The sequence below is a fragment of the Scyliorhinus torazame genome, chromosome 15 (assembly GCF_047496885.1).
Source record: "Scyliorhinus torazame isolate Kashiwa2021f chromosome 15, sScyTor2.1, whole genome shotgun sequence".
Lineage (NCBI taxonomy): Eukaryota > Metazoa > Chordata > Chondrichthyes > Carcharhiniformes > Scyliorhinidae > Scyliorhinus > Scyliorhinus torazame.
The window spans coordinates 145,789,884-145,810,459 of record NC_092721.1 but is presented as its reverse complement, the minus strand read 5'-3'; the positions used below and the strand labels follow the sequence as shown (position 1 = coordinate 145,810,459).

Below are 20,576 nucleotides of genomic sequence, written 5' to 3'. Positions count from 1 at the left end.
AGGAGCAATAAACGGGGGAAATGGGTGAACAAACTGACCAAAGTTGCTGTCAGTTGAAATTACACTGCACGACTGTGCTTCTTGAATTTCAGCTGAGGATTGCATGCCCTGCGAGCAGTTGTGTGATTCTAAAGCTGAGAGATTATTTTTCCTGGCCGGAGGGCAAAACTGTGGGTCATAGTCTCAGAATAAGGGGTCAGCCATTTAGGAGTCTGGATGAAGAGAAATTCCTGCACTGAAAGCTTTATGAAGCTTTGGAATTCTTTGCCCCTGACAGCTGTGGTTGCTTAGTCAGTAGGTATATTTTATAATCATATCTCCACATATGGAATTTCACGACTTGGATTAAAGTTGTAAATTTTATTCAAGTGCCACCTACAGGGGTCATGACCAAAAGAGTTAGACGCTATTATTATTGCGGACCAGACCCCAACAGTTGCTGGGATACTGGACTGAAACTCCAATTTTTCATTTAATTTGTAAGACTGGCAGGAAAAGATACTTTTGCTCCAGGCAGGAGTGATTCTACGCACAAATAGGTATATGGTATATTAAAACAAACTTACAGAATTAATAACTTTAACATTATAAAGACAATACCTCAGAATCCACTGGCACACACCAGCACAACCCATCATGTCCAGATGAGATACCCACACATGCCACCTGCTATAGAACCCCCTGACCTATCAAGCGCGAGGCTCATAATGCCCTTTCTTTGTCCACGCAGGAGTTGATAGCCCTAATCAATGGGAAAGAGCAAAGACTGGGGGGCGGGGAACTATGCTAAGCGCAGTGGAAAGCCTGGAGCACAACGTCTGTATGAGTGGTGGTGCCCAAGGCATGGCTCAGTCTGTGACTACCATGGCTGAGGGTCTCAACATCATGTCCCAGTCGATGAGGGACATGTCCCAGATGCAAGTGGATATTACCTAGGCACTCAAGAGCATGGCCCAATCACAGAGGAGCATCGTTGAGGGCATCAACACTATGGTGCAGACAATGGGGAGCCGCCAGGGCTGGCAAAGCCAGATGACGCAGTGGTCTCTGATGCTCACTCCAGTTGCCCTTGCATCCCATAGCGACCCCAGGACCGTCAGGGAGGAGGAAGCACTGGAGGCCAACCTGGGGCCTGTCAGCACGGAGATGATGGCGGCCTCCAGTTCTTCCGAATATTCCCTCCTGACACCAGTGCATCTCGAGGGCAGCGGGCAGAACAGGGTGACATGACGACACCAGTGAGACCGGTAGGTTGGCTGGGGCCCAGCTCCAGGCCCATTGCAAGGGCATGAAAAGCAACACATTGCCTCCACCTCTGATGTACGTCCTGGGACATGAAAGATCAGGAGAGGATCACTGAGTGAGAACTGGGGGGGGGGGGGTGCATATTATCTGTAGCTAGGGGGGAATGGAAATGTCAAATGTTCACAATTAAAACATGTTATACCTGATACATGTGAAGCCTCTGTCACATTAATCTTCACAGCAGGCTGACTGCAACCCCGTTCCCCCGGGCACAGTGGTCCAAGATCAAACACCCCAATGCAGATCCGTCCAAAGATGGGCGTGAGCGTGCTGTTAGCAGAAATACAGGAGTTAGACATTGGCATAAACTGAGGAGCACCAGAGCTAACCTCACAGTGAGTTATCACTCTCTTGCCTTTATTTATCCACAGAGTGCCAACGCAGGCCCTTCACCCTGGGGTGATGTTATCCAGCCTCTTGGAGGGTGGAACAGGATAGGTGTGGGAGAGGGGTGGAGGAAGGAGGGGGCAAATGAATGGCACGGGAAGGATTTGGGCGGGGGGGGGAAGGAAGGAGGATTAGGGCTTGGAGGTGAGCTGATAGACAAAGTCTCTTCCTATGAGAATCTGACAAGGTTGAAGGCCTCTCTGGTCCTCCGGGCATGCCGATCCCGTGCCGCTGCCTGTTTTATATCTCTGGCACGTCCTGCAGCTCCTCCCTGAGTTTGTCCTCCAGCCCCTCATGGTCCGGATCCTCGGACGAGGCCTCATGTCCTTCCTCCTCCAGCATCTCTCCCCGCTGCTGTGCCAGCTTGTGGATGGCACAGCAGTCCACCACAAACCGGGAGACCCATATGGGGGGTGGGGACACGGGTGGTATCATGTGCCTCATTATATCAGGTCTCCGCCTCTGTTTCCAGCCTCTGCACTGGCGTCATCCGCCAGCACCTCAGCCGGGTACCCTTATCCCCTAAGAGCTAAATCATAATCTTGGGGAAGTCCTCGAAAATGCCGGGGATCTCCCAGTGTCCCAGGATATAACTGTCATGCACGCTCCCTGGGAAGTGTGCGCACACATGCATGATCCGGAGGTGGTAATTGCACATTGAAAATTCAGGGGCTGGAAAAGGTCATCCCCCTCTGACTTCTATCTCGGCCTGATGGGCGGCCAGGTCTTCAGGGTGTGCAGCGGCCCCCTGCACATGAAATGCCACCTCCTTCCTGCATCGATGCTGCTGCCGCCTTCTCCAGTGTCTGGCAGCCTGGGCCGCCGCCAACACCGCGAGGGCTGCCTCTGTGGGACCGACATAACTGTCCATATTTTGTATATTTATAAGGAATTGGAGAAGAAGGGAAACCGCTAATTAGTTAGGGCTTCCACTCCGGGACCTGCAAATCCCCAAAGCCTCTCTCACCCTTGTGTCCCGCCTTCTCTGAGTGCCATCCACCTAGCCAGTTGTACTGGAAAATTTCACTCTGCCCCCCCCCCCCCCCCCCCCGGGCACAGCAGAAGCCCCTAGACCCCAGACATGTGCTGGGATCATTAGGGAGACTGCGATCAGGTGCCCTCCCTGATCCACACACACCCTATGGTCGGAAGGATATCCCCAGTGCTGCAGCTCAGCTCTTTGTGTTTGATTGTTGGCTGCTGCCCCTATGGTGCTGACTCCAGTTGCCCTTGCGTCCCATAGCGACCCCAGGACCGTCCGGGAGGAGGAGGAGCTTCTAGAGTTCAGGCAAACTGTTCAGGCTTCAGGCTTCAATCAAAGTTTTATTGAAATATGATGCAATCATCATCCGAGATATGGCATGTGTACCCACACAAATCCACTTGAGAATATTTTGTTATTGGTTAACAGTACCTTTATATACAAAGAGATGAAAACCAACTACTCAGTCCATAAATCTCACTAACCATCAATCAACAAGGAAAAGGCACCGTTCCATACACACACACGTATAATAATAATAATAATCGCTTATTGTCACAAGTAGGCTTCAATGAAGTTCCTGTGGAAAAAACCCTAGTCGCCACATTCCGGCGCCTGTTCGGGGAGGCTGGAACGGGAATTGAACCCGCGCTGCTGGTCTTGTTCTGCATTACAAGCCAGCTGTCTTAACCGACTGTGCTAAACCAGCCCCTTTCCGCTATCTTTCCGCTACAGAATATTGGTACAACCACAAAACTACAACAGTGCATTTGTAAAAGAAAAAGCAACATTCTATCACTCCTCGTAGGTCCTCAATAAAATGGAGGATCCTTGCTGTGAGGTTTTACGTATCGGTCTCTGTCAATGAGCCTCTGTTGTACAGGCCTTCTTGCAAGTTCAAGGTGCGGTAAAACAACCTTGACTTTCAGCATGTTTGACTCGCAGCGATGTGCTAGTCATTATGCAGCACTCACCCCACACACACAATAAAATCACCAGTAATCTGCAAAAGCATTTCTTCGACGCCTTCATCAAGTTGCTCATTCGGATCAATCCGCCTCACTCTGTCTTCTGCAGCTCCCAGCATTAGGCTCCCCAGCAGTGGATAATTGCATCAACCCAGAGCACGCCAGAAGAGAGAAAGAGCTCCCCTTGCCCTTCTCCAGCCCGGGCCGCAGGTCGTCTTGCCATCATCCCTTTCCTTGCTCCAGGGAACAAACGCAAAGTGGCGTCGGCAGCCAAACACATAGCCTCCAGGCAGCGGCAGCTGCAAGCAGCAGACACCGCTCATTCGGATCAATCTGCCTCTTTCTCCCCTTCTTGCAACTCCCAGCAGTAGACTCCTCAATAGTGGAAAGTCACACAGAAGGGAGCGAGCTCCCCTTCTCCAGCCCAGGCAGCACGTTCCCATCCTCCCTTTCCTTACTCCAGGCTACAGAAAAAGAAGGAAACGACAGCAGCAGCCTCTAGGCATTTGCAGGTACAAGCAACAGCAAACGGCAAACACAACCTGCAGCACCACTTGAGAATATTTTGTTTACTAAATGGTCAACAGTAACAAAGATTTGAAAATCAACCATGTAACATTCCACATATCACGCTAACCATTAAACCGCAAGGATCCATCACCGTTCTATATGGGTACCAATACTAAGCTATATCAAGTCATTTTCACAAAAAAACGAACAGTATCGCCCCTTGCAGGTTCTTCAACAGAAACGGAAAATAAGGCTGAGATCACTAATAGCATTGATCATTTCATCTTAAAATGTATTCCTTTCTTGGTGTTGTTGATGCTTTTTTCAATAAGCCATTGGGAGAGGGAGAAAATAAACATTTATTTGGCAGTATCTGTAATGTGACGAGTTCTTTTTGTTCTTGGTGAGTCACTTTTTCCCCCCAAATGTCTTAAAGTGTTCCTATATATGACCTCCAGGTGCGAGAAGCTGCCTACAAGATCTTCCTGTACCCCAACCCTGAAATGCTACAATGTTTGGATCAGCTATTGGCTTGTAGGAACCAATTGGCACACTTAGTTGGTTATGAGAGCTTTGCACACAGAGCACTAAAGGGCACAATGGCCAAGGATCCAGGTAATGCACACCATGGTTGTGGTGTTTTCATTTATAATATGAATGCTTGCTATTAGCTGGAATTTTATTCTTCTTTCAGAAACCGTGATGCATTTCCTCACAAAATTGTCGGAAAAATTATCTAAAAGGTAGGTTTTGTCGGCCCCTTTGTTACTATGGACGTTCAATTTTTATCTCTGCCTTTATTAGTGTTGAGCATTGCATTACTGCACATTTTTCAGTTTGTCCTTCATACTTTCTCCAAACCAAATATCTTGCAGGTTATTTGCTGATGTGCAGATTTATAAAGTGTAAACCTCTTATGAGAATGTGAACACATTCAGGAAAATAACATGCTTACAGACTAAAATACATTTGTGTGCAGAGTGCATTTTACATAAAGCTGCAAATACTCTGTGTACAGTCCTTAAACACAGTATAGGTGGACACTATTCCAAAGAGTTCAAATACCATTTTTTAAAACTATTCCTTCCACAGTTTGATTGTATGTGTGTTGTTTTTTGCATTCAGGTAGTTAGACATATTTGTACAGTTTAAACCTTTTGGATTGGATTTGTTTATTGTCACGTGTACCAAGGTACAGTGAAAAGTATTGTTCTGCGTAAGCTCACACAGACCATGCTGTACATGAAAAGAAAATACATAGGACAAACATAAAATACACAATGTGAATACATTCAGGTAGTTAGACATATTTGTACAGTTTAAACCTTTTGTTAATTTCTGTATCTACCTGAGTGCGTAAATAGCAATATTCAGCAAACTACTTGTTAGCTTAAGGAACCTGGCTGGCCTATTTCTTGCCCTGAGCTTCACACAGTTAAATATATACATTAAATTGACAACATCGCCTCCTTTTTAAATCCAACCTCTGTTATAATCAACTGTTCTTGGTAACATCATCAAACAAACTGTCGGCTTTCGCATGTATGTGAATGATACTGAGCTCTTAATCACCAGCATCTCACTCAACTCTTTTCTACTGCTCATTTGGTTTGTTTTACTGATTTGTCAAGCTGCTTTTCTGACGTCCACCTATTGGATGAGGAGAGATTTTTTTCCAATTAAGTATTAGGCAGACCAAAACCACTTAGGCAGACCAAAACCATAGTGTTCAAGCCTCAATTTCCTTTGCCTAGCCATGCACTACATCGTTTTGACAGGCACAGAACCAGATCATTCGTAACCCTGTCCTACTTGACTCTGCATTGAGCTTCTGACCCTATATACTCTATATCTCCAGACCTTGTATTCTCTTGAATTCAAAGACTGCCTTTTTCCATTTCTCTAATGTTTCCTGTCTCTGCCTCCTGCTTTAGTTCATCTTCTGCTGAACCCTTCATCTATGCCTTTGTTACCTCCAGACACGACTATTGCAATGCTTTGGATAGTTGCATGCGAGTGGTCACAAATACAAGGGAGTGGCTGAAGATGGTGACTTTTGTGTAATAATAATACTAATAATCTTTATTGTCACAAGTAGGCTTAAATTGCAATGAAGTTACTGTGAAAAGTCCCCAGTCGCCACATTCTGGCGCCTGTTCGGGTACATAGAGGGTCCAAATTACCTAACAGCACGTCTTCCGGGACTAGTGGGAGGAACCCGGAGAAAACCCATACAAACACTGGAAGAACGTATCCGCTCAGACAGTGACCCAAGCCGGGAATCGAACCTGGGACCCTGGCGCTGTGAAGCCACAGTGCTAACCATTGTGCTGCCATGATGTGTATGAGGCTATGAGAGAATAGAAACTATGAATATGGGTGGATAGGAGTGAGAAGTTTCTTTTTGTGTGTGTGTGTGTGGGGGGGGGGGGGGGGGGGGGGGGGTGGGGGGAGATATGTAGTTGGGAGAATGCAACTTAATTTGCACAATATGACACTAAAATCATGGATAAATCCAATTGGATATGAGTATCTGCCGAACAAGACCAGTTTTGTCCCCATGCAAATTATTTTGTTAAAGGCAGAGCACTCCATCTGTTGGCCAAACCCAGAAATACCAAATGCAACCATGTGAGTCAGTTTCACACAGTTAATTTATTTTCTTTCATTTCAGTTACAATCTAGTTTTGAGGTCAGTAAGCATTCATCTGCAGCCCACTGTAAAATCTATTGGCAAAAATCGTATAAAACTGTCAATATTTAAAAAAAATAAGGATTCTTAAATTATCCAGTCACATTTTCTCCATCACCATAAATAACCACGGTAATATTTTAAGAGGGGAGAAGGAACCACATCACTGATGGAGTACGAATCAGGCATATGAAACTACAGTGGTCCATGATTGTTCATTTCGTTCACGTCTTACTGAAGCATCCTCTTCCTTTAGGCATTATGCCTTGCATATTGGTAACCATGAACTTTCATTGGCTTGCACCAGTTTTAGACTTGGCAAAGTACTGCAGTGGTTTGCTGTTGCCTTCCGCAGCATAGCTGACCAGAAAACTCACCATCCTTGCACCTGCTATTAGATATATTGGAAGGATTTATATGTTGATAATCAACCCACACTATGAATATTCATTCCAAGCCCATTAAGCTCTGAGTGAACCAAGAGGTTCTCGCCCAGATGTAGCGCAGCCCCACTGGGCCACAAGATCAAAGGCAGACTTTAGATTAAAGTTCACTTCAAGTTCCATACAGATCTATTTCTATCTATGATGGGATAGGTAAACACCTGTAACCAAGATCTCTCCCCACTCGATGATCATGAAATTGCTGAAAAACAAACAAACGTGGTAAATCACCTCAAAGATGAAACTTCTAAATGTTGATGTTCAGAGGGACTTGAATGCACTCTGAAGAGGAACACAGTTGACAATCCGGTCTAGCAAATAATTGGGACGGCAACTTGCATGTTGATCATTATTGCAAGGAGATTGTTGTTCTGCTGCAATTATATAAGGCTATATGTTCTTACAGTGGGCCTTTACTGTGGCGTTTAGAATAATTCGAGGTGAACTCATTCAAACATTTAAAATTCAAGTTCGACAGGGTAGATGCAAGAAGGATGCTTCCCCTGACCAGTGTACAGTCTAAAAATAAGGGGCAGCTCATTTAGGCCTGAGATGAGGAGGAATTTCTTCACTCGGAGGATGTTGGATCTTTGGAGATCCCTGCCCCAGAGGGGTGTGGAGGCTCAGCCATTGAGTATGCTTAAGACTGTGAGGTTTCTACATATTAAAAATACCAAGGGATATGGGAATAGTGCAGGAAATTTGGTGTTGGAGTGGAAGGTCAACCATGATCTCGTTGAATGGTGGAGCAGACTTGAAGGGCTCCAATCTAATGTTCTTGGTGAGATCGCACCGGAATACAGTGTACAATTTTGACATTGGGTGACAGTATAGTGAAAGTTCATTAGATTGCCCTGGGATGAGGGGGACTGATCTCATTGAAACATACAAGATTCTGAAGGGGCTCTTGTTTTCACAGGGGAATTTAGAACATGGTGACACAGTCACAGGATAAGGGGTTGATCATTTAGGATGAGATAAGGAAAGATTTGCGAATCTTTGCAGTGCTCTACCCTAAAGAGTTCTGGATGCTCCATCGTTTAATATGCCTAAGGCTTAGATCAAGCTTTTGTCTCTCAGGGAATTGAGGGTTATATGGAGCAGATGGGAAAGTGGAGTTGGAGCTGACGAGTAGCCATGATTGTATTTAATGATGAAGTAGGCTCGAGGGGCTGTATCGTCTACTCCTATTTCTTCTGTTCTAATGAGATTTCTGAACTTTCCAAATCTCAGCTTTTCACATCCCCAATTTTAATCACTTCGTCATTTATAGATAGAATCATAGAATTTACAGTGCAGAAGGAGGCCATTCAGCCCATCGAATCTGCACCGGCCCTTGGAAAGAGCACCCTACCCAAGCTACCCAGGCCCACGCCTCCACCCTATCCCCACCCAACCTTTTTGGACACTAAGGGCAATTTAGCATGGCCAATCCACCTAACCTGCACATCTTTGGACTATGGGAGGAAACCGAAACACCCGGGGGAAACCCACGCAGGGACTGGGAGAACGTGCAGACTCCGCACAGACAGTGACCCAAGTAGGGTATCGAACCTGGGACCCTGGAGCTCTGAAGCAACAGTGCTAACTACTGTGCTACCATGACACCTATGCCTGCCTTCACCCATTGGGGCCCTAACTTCTGGAGTTCTTAAATTGTTTTGTCTGTTTCCCTCTCTCAACCCCTTTAAGACCGTTTTTAAAACCTTCTTTGTCGAAGCTTTGGTCACTCGGTGTCAATATTTGTTTGATAATTTGATACACCTGGCGAGTGCATTAGGACATTTTCCTACTTTAAATGTGCGACATTTGTGTAAATTATTATGCTACATTGATTTTTATGTTACTTGATTGTTTTACATGCATAAGTACTTTCATCTGGGTTCACTGGAATTTATATCACATACTTTTTATTTTACAGAACCGAAAAAGATTTTTGTATGATGCAAGAAATGAAGAAAAAAATAAATCCAAAATGTTGTGTAAGTATTTTGCTCATTAAATCAATTTATTTACACTGATCTTCCGGGTTTATTCTTTTGATTTGAGGGTGGGTGGGGGAGAAATAGTATAATATGCCTGTGGAAGGTTTTGTAACCCCAAGAAGCCGTTGGAGCATGTTTTAATAAGAGCCAAATGACCGAGAAACTGCTGGAAAACTGAGGCGCTTGAAGAGACTCTCAACTGTATTTCTTGATGTTACCTCATCAGATGGCCACAGCTCAAACAGATTGTTTATTTTGACAGGCTATTCCTGGCCTGGAAATGTTATTTCATACCAACCTATCTCCTGTGATGTTGCTCATGATGAGCTGAAGTATTCACTGTTACACCACTTTCTATTGTGAAATCTAAATCTAAAAAACGTTATTATTTCATAAGAACTAGGAGCAGGAGTAGGTCACCTGGCCCTTTGAGCCTGCTCCGCCATTCAATGAGATCATGGCTGATCTTTTGTGGACTCAGCTCCACTTTCCCGCCCGAGCACCATAACCCTTTATTCTTCAAAAAACTATCTATCTTTATCTTGAAATATTTAATGAAGGAGCCTCAACTGTTTCACTGGGCAGGGAATTCCATATATTCACAACCATTTGGGTGAAGACGTTCCTCCTAAGGTCAGTCCTAAACCTACTTCCCCTTATTTTGAGGCTATGCCCCGTAGTTCTGCTTTCACCTGCCAGTGGAAACAACCTGCCAGCATCTATTCTATCTATTCACTTCATAATTTTATATGTTTCTATAGGATTCCTCCCCCCCCCCCCCCCGCATCTTTCTAAATTCCATCGAGTACAGTCCCAGTCTACTCAACCTCTCCTCGTAATCCAACCCCCTCAACTCTGGGATTAACCTAGTGAATCTCCTCTGCACACCCTCCAGCGCCAGTACGTCCTTTGTCAGGTAAGGACCAAAACTGAACGCAATACTCCAGGTGTGGCCTCACTAACACCGTATACAGTTGCAGCAAAACCTTCCTAATCTTAAACTCCATCTCTCTAGCAATGAAGGACAAAACTCCATTCGCAGCCTTAATCACCTGTTGCACCTGTAAACCAACTTTTTGCGACTCAGGCACTAGGACACCCAGGTCCCTCTGCACAGCAGTATGTTTTAATATTTTATCATTTAAGTAATAATCCCTTTTGCTGTTATTCCTACCAAAATGGATAACCTCACATTTGTCAACAATGGCCCATTCACGTAAACTTTCCAAATCCCTCTTGCAGACTTCCAATATCCTCTGCACTTTTTGCTTTACCAGTCATCTTAGTGTCTTCTGCAAACTTGGACACATTGCCCTTGGTCCCCAATTCCAAATCATCTCTGTAAATTGTGAACAATTGTGGGCCCAACACTGATCCCTGAGGGATAGCACGAGCTACTGATTGCCAACCAGAGAAACACCCATTAATTCCCACTCTTTGCTTTCTATTAATTAACCAATCCTCTCTCCATGCTACTACTTTACCCTTAACGCCATGTATCTTTATCTTATGCAGCAACCTTTTGTGTGACACCTTGTCAAAAGCTTTCTGGAAATCCAGATATACCGCATCCATTGGCTCCCCTTAGTTGTCTACCGCACTGGTAATGTCCTCAAAAAATTCCCCTAAATTAGTTAGGCACGACCTGCCCTTTATGAACCCATGCTGCGTCTGCCCAATGGGACAATTTCCATCCAGATGCCTCGCTATTTCTTCCTTGATGATAGATTCCAGCATCTTCCCTATTACCGAAGTTAAGCTCACCGGCCTATAATTACCCGCTTTCTGCCTACCTCCTTTTTTAAACAGTGGTGTCACGTTTGGTAATTTCCAATCCGCCGGGACCACCCCAGAGTCTCGTGAATTTTGGTAAATTATCACTAGTGCATTTGCAATTTCCTTAGCTATCTCTTTTAGTACTCTGGGATGCATTCCATCAGGGCCAGGAGACTTGTCTACCTTTAGCCCCATTAGCTTGCCCATCACCACCTCCTTAGTGATAACAATCGTCTCGAAGATCGACCCAAAATACCTGTTCAGTTCCTCAGACATTTCCTCATCTTCCATTATTAAATCTCCCTTCTCATCCTCTAAAGGATATTTACTTTAGCCACTCTTTTTGTTTTATATATTTGTAGAAACTTTTACCATCTGTTTTTATATTCTGAGCAAGTTTACTCTCATAATCTATCTTATTCTTCTTTATAGCTTTTTTAGTAGCTCTCTGTTGTCCCCAAAAGATTTCCCAATCCTCTAGTCGCCCACTAATCAAAGAACAAGGAAAAGTACAGCACAGGAACAGGTCCTTCGGCCCTCCAATCCTGCGCCGACCATGCTGCCCGACTAAACTAAAATCTTCTGCACTTCTGGGGTCCGTATCACTCTATTCCCATCCTATTCATGTATTTGTCAAAATGCCATTTAAACGTCACTATCGTCCCTCCTTCCACTGCCTTCTCCATACTGAGTTCCAGGCACCCACTACCCTCTGTAAAAAATGTGTCTAAACCTTGCCCCTCGCACCTTAAACCTATGCCCCCTTGTAATTGACCCCTCTACCCTGGGAAAAAGTCTCTGACCATCCACTCTGTCTATGCCCCTCATAATTTTGTAGACCTCTATCAGGTCGCCCCTCAACCTCTGTTGTTCCAGTGAGAACAAACCGAGTTTATTCAACCGCTCCTCATAGCTAATGCCCTCCATACCAGGCAACATCCTGGTAAATCTCTTCTGCACCCTCTCTAAAGCCTCCACATCCTTCTGGTAGTGTGGCGACCAGAATTGAACACTATACTCCCAAGTGTGGCCTAACTAAGGTTCTATATAGCTGCAACATGACTTGCCAATTTTTATACTCAATGCCCCGGCCAATGAAGACAAGCATGCCATTTGCCTGCTTGACTACCTTCTTCAACTGTGTTGCCCTTTTCAATGACCTGTGGACCTGTACACCTAGATCTCTCTGTCAATATTCTTGAAGGTCCTACCATTCACTGTATATTCCCTACCTGTATTTGACCTTCCCAAATGCATTACCTCACATTTGTCCAGATTAAACTCCATCTGCCATCCCTCCGCCCAAGTTTCCAAACAATCTAAATCCTGCTGTATCCTCTGACCGTCCTCATCGCTATCCGCAATTCCACCAATCTTTGTGTCGTCCGCACACTTACTAATCAGACCAGTTACATTTTCCTCCAAATCATTTATATATACTATGAACAGCAAAGGTCCCAGCACTGATCCCTGTGGAACACCACTAGTCACAGCCCTCCAATCTTTGCCACTTTGTATGCTTTTTCCTTCAATTTGATACTCTCGCTTATTTCCTTAGATATCCACGGTCGATTTTCCCTCTTTCTACCGTCCTTCCTATTTGTTGGTATAAACGTTTGCTGAGCACTGTGAAAAATTGTTTGGAAGGTTCTCCACTGTTCCTCAACTGCTTCACCATAAAGTCTTTGCTCCCAGTCTACCTTAGCTAGCTCGGCTCTCATCCCATTGTAATCTCCTTTGTTTAAGCGCAAAACACCAGTGTTTGGTTTTAATTTCTCACTCTCCATCCGTATTTTAAATTCCACCATATTGTGATCGCTCCTTCCGAGAGGATCCCTAACTATGAGATCATTAATCAATCCTGTCTCATTACACAGGACCAGATCTAGGACCACTTGTTCCCTTGTAGGTTCCATTACATACTGTTCTAGGAAACTATCGCGGATGCGTTCTATAAACTCCTCCTCAAGACCGACCTGGTTAAACCAATCGACATGTAGATTAAAATCCCCCATGATAACTGCTGTACCATTTCTACATGCATAAGTTATTTCTTTGTTTATTGCATGCCCCACCATAATGTTACTATTTGGTGGCCTCTAGACTGCTCTTATCAGTGACTTTTTCGCCTTACTATTCCTGATTTCCACCCAAATGGATTCAACCTTATCCTCCATAGCACCGCTGTCATCCCTCACTGCTGCCCGGATGTCATCCAGAAATAGCAGAGCTACATCACCTCCCTTACCATCCACTCTGTTCTTCCGAATAGTTTGATACCCATGGATATTTAACTCCCAGTCGTGACCATCCTTTAACCATGTTTCAGGAATGGCCAGTAAATCATAGTCATTCACGATGATTTGCACCATCAACTCATTTACCTTATTCTGAATACTACGAGCATTCAGGTAAAATACCCTTATGTTGGCTTTTATACCTCCATTTTGAATCTTAACACCTCTATCCGTAACCTCTCCCAAGTTATTTTTCCTTTGAACTTTTCTCATAATTTTCCTTTTCGTTGAACCCATATCTTCATGTACAATCTGCTGCGTCGCTTTCCATTAATGTTTTTACTTCTCGTTTTATTCCTTTTAGTATTACTGGGCCTATTCACCGAGCTCTCCTCAGTCACTGTACCCTGTACTGTGGCCCCCCTTGATTTTTGACTATGGCTTCTCTGCCTTACACTTCCCCCTTCCTGCATTTTGTTTCTGTCCCCGTTTTACTTTCCTCCGACTTCCTGCATTGGTTCCCATCCCCCTGCCTCAGAAGTTTTAAACCCTCCCCAACAGCACTAGCAAACACTAGGACATCGGTTCCAGTCCTGCCCAGATGCAGACCATCCAGTTTGTACTGGTCCCACCTCCCCGAACCGGTTCCAATGCCCCAGGAATTTGAATCCCTCCTTGCATGTATTTATTCCATGCCTTTTCAATTAGTTTTTAATCCCATTCCAACTTTAAAGCTTAAAATAGACGAGATGTTGTTCTCGTTGGGCAGTTGGAGGTACCTCAATTCAGAATTTCATGCTATTTGTGGCATGACTTCAATTGATAATTGTGACTATTAAAATAATATTTATTAGTTGCAAATTGAGGCGGAAGTTGCAAATGCCATTTTTCTGTTGAAAATGTATTCACCGTTGTCTTATATGTATTTGTGCACTTTGGGTTCCAGTCACATGGGTGAGAGAGGGGTAGATGATAAGGGAGAGGGTGGTGGTGGGGGGGGGGAAGAGAGAGCGGGTAGGGGGTAGGTGTGGTGGTGGGGGAGGGAGGCCATGGTGGTGGGGAGGGAGAGGGGGGGTACTGGTCGGGGCGGAGGGAGGGAGACGGGGGTGGTGGTGCGAGGGGGAATGGAGAGGGGTGTGGTGGTGCGGGCGGAGGGAGAGGGGGGAAGGGGTAACATGTGGCCACCTAGTCGTCATCCTCCGAGGTGGCCACATGTTCCTCCGCATGTTCCTCCACCTCCGCATGTACCTCCACCTCCGCATGTTCCTCCACCTCCGCATGTTCCTCCACCTCCATGTTGCCCCGCTGCTGTGCCGGGTTGTGGATGGCACAGCAGACCACCACAAAGCGACTACTCTCTGGGAGGTGTACTGAGTGCACCACCAGAGCCGTCGAGGCATAAGAGCAGTAGCAGTATTGTGAGGGGTTTAATGCACCGCTCAATGACAGCCCATGTGGCCGCGTGGGCCTCGTTGTATCGGGTCTCCGCATTGGCCACCAGCCTCCGTACTGGTGTCATTAGCCAGGTCCTCAGCGGGTACCCTTTATCCACCAAGAGCCAACTGGCCATTCTGGGGTGGTCTTTGAAGAGTCAGGGATGTCCGATTGCCCCAAAATGTAGCTGTCGAGCACACTCCCTGGGAAGCTTGCACACATGTGCATGATCTTCAGATGGTGGTTGCACATGAACCGGACATTCAGGGAGTGGAACCCCTTCCTTTTGATGTAGGGCACTCCCTGTCAGCCTGGTGCACTTAAGGTGGCATGTGTGCCATCTATTATTCCCTGGACATGGGGCAGGGCGGCGATGGTGGATCTTGTTGGGTCAGATCCATGCCATAGTTTATTTAGTTCGCTGCTCTGATAAACAGGGCATCTGTGACCTCACTGATACACTTGTGGGCTATAGCTTGTGAAATGACACATAGGTCCCCGCTCAAGCCCTGGAATGATCCTAAAGCGTAAAAAATGAGGGCTGCGGTGACCTTGAGCAGCTATCCTCCACGTGGGGGTCAAGTCCTCGAGGACGTGGCACAGGTGTCGCACTATCCCCATGTTGAGGCGGAGCCTCCTGCGGCACACTCTGTCCGTCATCTGTTTGAAAGACCAGCCTGTCAACAGCACCACGAGGGCAGCTTCCGCTAGGTCCAAGATATCCTCCATCCCGTGCAATACCTTTAAGGAATGGAGAGGGTGAGAGACTGACAACAAGTGGTGTCTTCCACCCCGTGACTCTAGATTTTGGCCGCTCCCACGAGCTAACACTCGCTCAAGTACCATTAAGTCACGCTCGATATGAGAGAATGTTTATTGAATGAGGCCACATGGGTGGAAATGAATAACAAAAAAAGAACAAACATCACCGGGTGTGTACTATAGACTGCCCAGTAGCACAGTGGTTAGCACTGTTGCTTCACAGCGGCAGGGCCCCAGGTTCGATTCCCGGCTTGGTTCTCTGTCTGTGCGGAGTCTGCATGTACTCCCTGCGTCTGCATGGGTTTCCTCCAGGTGCTCCAGTTTCTTCCCACAAGTCCTGAAATTGGATATTCTGAATTCTCCTTCCATGTACCCGAACAGGCACTGGAATGTGGTGACTAGGGGCACAGTAACTTCATTGCAGTGTTAATGTAAGCCTACTTGTGACAATAAAGATTGTTATAAGGTTCGTCACCCTTTGAAGAAGTCTTTCCTTACCCTGTACCCTGAGATTGTGAGCCTTTGTCCTAGACCAACGCGCCCGCCTGAGCCAGAGGAAACTATATCCCTGTATTCAGTCCGACCAGCTCGCAGAATGTTCTACGTTTCAATTAGATCTCTACTCGTTCTTCTAAATGTCATCAAATACACGCCCAGTCGACCAACCTCTCCTCATACTGCAATCCTACCATCCCAGGAATTAGTCTGGTGAACTTTCGCTGCATTCTCTCTATGGTAAATATATTCTTTGTTAGATAAGGAGACCAAAATTGCGCACACTACTCCAGGTGTGGTCTGACCAAGGTCCCATGCAGTTGCAGTTAGACATCCTTGCTCCTGTACTCAAGTTCTCTCGCAAAAAAGGCCAACATACCATTTGCCTTCCCAATTGCTTGCTGTACCTGCATTGCTTTCAACAACTCATGTACAAGGACTCCCAGGCCCCTTTGCATGGCAACATTTTCCAATCTTATCACCATTTAAATAATACACTGCCATTCTGTTTCTCTTTCTGAAGTGGATAGCTTCACATTTATCCACATTAAACTGCATCTGCCTTGTATTTGCCTGCTCAATCAAATAGTCTCAATCACCTTGAAGCCTCTTGACATCCTCCTCACCACTCTTATTCCCACCAAGTTTTGTGTCATCAGCAAACTTGGAAATGTTACTTTTGGTTCCCACATCCAAATCATTGATGTCTCTGTGAATACTGTGAACAGCTGGGGCCCAAGCACTGATCACTACCTGCCACTTTGAAAAAGACCCAATTATTCCTACCCTGATTCCTAAATGCTAACCAATTCTCAATCCATGCCAATATATTGCCCCCAAGCTCATGTGCTTTTATTTAATGCACTAACTGCTTATATGGAACTTTGTCAAAAGCTGTCTGAAAATTCAAATTCACCGCATCCACTGGTTCACCCTCATCTCTTCTAGTTACATTCTCAAAAAACATGATTTCCTAAATTCTACTTTCAGAACCTCATCACTCTTTTTACCTGTGTCGTTGGTATCAATATGGTCCAAACTTCTGGCTGTTTATCCTCCTTCAGAATGTTCAGCAGCCACTCAGTGATATCCTTGACTCTGGTGCCAGGGAGGTAACATGCTATCCCTTTGTCACATCTGCAGCCCCAATCACTCCCACCAGTTCCATTTCTGCATGTGCACTCTTTACCTACAGTGTGACCACCTCACTGTACATGCTATCCACAAAGGTATCATCCTTGCAGATGCTCCACAGTGACTCCAGTCATAGCTCCAGCTCTAAAACAGTGCCAGGGACCCGGGTTCAATTCTGATCTTGGCTGACGGCATGGATTTTGCACATTCTCCCCGTGTCTGTGTGGGTTTCCTCCGGTTGCTCGGGTTTCCCCCCACAGCTACGCAGGTTAGGTGGGATTATGGGGATGGAGCAGGAGAGTGGACCTGTGTATGGTGCTCTTTTACAGGGTTGGTGCAGACACGATGGGCTGAATGGCCTCCTTCTGCACGGTAGGGATTCTATGGTTCTGAGGATTCTACGGAAACGTGGATTTTAAGTAGCTGCAGCTGGAGACCCTTCTGCACATGTGGTCACTCCGGATACTGAAGTGCCCCTCACTTCCCACATCGCAGAAGATGAGTAGTCCACATGGCCGACCTGCCCTGCCATGACTTGTGCTTAAAATTACTCTGTACTTTAACTTCCTCTAGTTAAGGGTATATTAAGGACAGTAGAAATACTCACCAACCCCTACTCATCAAGGCTGTCGCTCTTTCTGAGGAAAGGTAGAAAAGGAAAGAGCACATCACTCTCTCCTATTGAACTCCCGCAGTCACTGAACTCCAGCTTTTACACTCCACTGTCGTCGAAAGACGCACTCCAAAGCAGACAAACTACTGTAACTATTGCAGTTGATGTGACTGAATCATCCTAACCTGATATGTTTATATTATTCCTGTTGGCTGCATTCACAAATATGAAGATCATTTTCACTAGGGTGGTGTCTGTCAAGCAAACCCACCCTTTGTTTAATAGAAACATAGAATTAATAGGAGCAGGAGGAAACCATTCGGCCTTTCAAGCCCGTTCCGCCATTCATTATGATCATGGCTGATCATCCAACTCAATAGCCTAATCCCACTTTCCCCCATATCCTTTGATCCTCTTCACCCAAAGTGCTATTTCTAACTGCTTCTTGAAAACCATGCAATGTTTGGGCTCAGCTACTTCCTGTGGTGACGAATTCCACAGGCTCAGCACTCTCTGGGTGAAGAAATTTCTCTTCATCTCTGTCCTAAATGGTCTACCCTATAATCTCAGACTGTAACCCATGGTTCTGGACACACCCACCATCGGGAACATCTTCCCTGCATCAAACCTGTCCAGGCCTGTTGGAATTTTGTAGGTTCTATGAGATCCCCCCTCATTTTTCTGAACTCCAGCGAATACAATACTAACCGATTCAATCTGTCCTCGTACGTCAGTACTGCCATCCCAGGAATCAGTCCGGTAAACCTATGCTGCATTCCTTCTGTTAGAACATGCTTCCTCAGATAAGGAGACCAAAACTGCGCACAATATTCCACAAGGTGTGTCCTCACCAAGACTCAGCAAGACAATTCTGCTCCTGTATTCGAATCCTCTCACAATGAAGGCCAGCATACCATTTGCCTTCTTTACCGCCTGCTGCACTTGCATGCTTACCTTCAGTGACTGGTGTATGAGGACACCCAGGTATTGCTGCACATTCCCCTTTCCTAATTTATGGCCATTCAGCTAATAGACTGCTGCCTTGTTTTTGCTAACAAAGTAGATAACCTCACATTTATCCAAATTATATGCATCTGCCATTCATTTGCCCACTCACTCAACTTGTCCAAATCATACTGCAGGATCTCTGCTTTAAGGATTGGTTTAAATGAGCTTGACAAACCTTGCCAGCTAAAGACAGATGCAGCATTTTCTGAAGCTCTAAGCAAGAAAACAAAGGATACAACTGGTGTACTAATTTGGTGTTGATGAACCATGTTCAGGACAGAATTTTAAAGTCAGTTTTGGGCATCCATCAAACATTTCCAGGCTGAGGCTTTTAAGCATTTTGGGAATGAGGGAAAACTAGCACTGCTGCCTCACAGCAGTGACCCAAGTTCAATTCTGGCCTTGTGGAGTTTCCACTTTCTCCCCATGTCTTACCTGGGTTTCCTCCCAAGATGTGCAGGTTAGGTGGATAGACCATGCTAAATGCCCCATAGTGTCCAAGGATGTGCAGGTTCAGTGGTTATGGGGATGGGGGAGGGACTGGGCCTAGATTGGGCTTTTTCATAGCGTCGGTGCAAACTCGATGGGCCAAATACCCTCCTGCGCTGTGGAATCATATGGTTCATAAAAGAACAAAGTTCAGTGATTCTAATGAATAATATGGAAGCCTTGATATTTGCTAAGAGAAATGATTAAGAACGAGTGAATGCTTTTAGTTTTGTTTTTCTGTGATAAAGTATAATTGTCATCATGTATATTTTAATCTTAATTTAATAGTATACAATAAATACATAGTGCATCATAGCATTAACGACCGCTTTTTTTACATTGCAGGAGTTGATGCCCTGGGATCACCCCTATTATAGTGGCGTCCTCCGTGCAGAGAGGTAAGTTATGAAATTGCATCACCTTTTTTTATCAGCAGATATAATTTATAGAAGTTTCATTGCTATTTTCATTTAATTATTTTGGATTTGGGATCAAAAATGTGCTGCATTGTAAAGGTATTTTGAAACCTTAGAAGATCCTAGTGGTGCAACCTGATTCTCAATTAGAAAACATTTATTTATTCAGTGCTTGTTGGTTCTGTGGAGATAATGCAGATATGGAGATAATTCAATGTCAAGTATATGATCAATTGATACATTTCATTGTTGTTTGGGAGCAATAGAAATGGCTGCAATTGGGGCAGCAGGTTGGTGCACTGGTTAGCACTGCAGCTTCATGGTGCTGAGGACCCGGGTTTGATCCCAGCCCGGGGTCACTATCCGGGTGGAGTTTGCACATTCTTCCTATGTCTGCGTGGGTCTCAACCCCGCAACTCAAAGATATGCAGGGTAGGTGGATTGGCCACGCTAAATTGCACGTTAATTGGAAAAGAATCTACTGGGAAAATGTGAGAAAATTCCAGACACTCATAGAACATAGAAAATACAGCACAGAACAGGCCCTTCGGCCCACGATGTTGTGCCGAACCTTTGTCCTAGATTAATCATAGATTATCATTGAATTTACAATGCAGAAGGAGGCCACTCGGCCCCCCGAGTCCGCACCGGCTCCTGGAAAGAGCACCCTACCCAAACTCAACACCTCCACCCAACACCAAGGGCAATTTTGGACATTAAGGGCAATTTATCATTGGCCAATTCACCTAACCTGCACATCTTTGGACTGTGGGAGGAAACCGGAGCACCCGGAGGAAACCCACGCAGACACGGGGAGGACGTGCAGACTCCGCACAGACAGTGACCCAAGCCGGGAATCGAACCTGGGACCCTGGAGCTGTGAAGCATTGTGCTATCCACAATGCTACCGTGCTGCCCTTAAGAACAAATAAATCTACAC

The 20,576-nt window shown here is 45.5% G+C and overlaps 1 protein-coding gene across 2 annotated transcripts in view; it reads left to right on the top strand.

Moving 5' to 3' along the window:
• The window catches only part of LOC140391874 (mitochondrial intermediate peptidase-like), a 180,546-nt gene that overhangs the window by 34,505 nt on the left and 125,465 nt on the right, over positions 1–20,576 (top strand). For both annotated transcript variants that reach the window (XM_072476864.1, XM_072476865.1), the window contains exons 7-10: positions 4,611–4,767; positions 4,847–4,895; positions 9,209–9,269; positions 19,566–19,618. In XM_072476864.1, the coding sequence (XP_072332965.1) occupies positions 4,611–4,767; positions 4,847–4,895; positions 9,209–9,269; positions 19,566–19,618 (320 nt within the window). The remainder of the gene's footprint in view (positions 1–4,610; positions 4,768–4,846; positions 4,896–9,208; positions 9,270–19,565; positions 19,619–20,576) is intronic.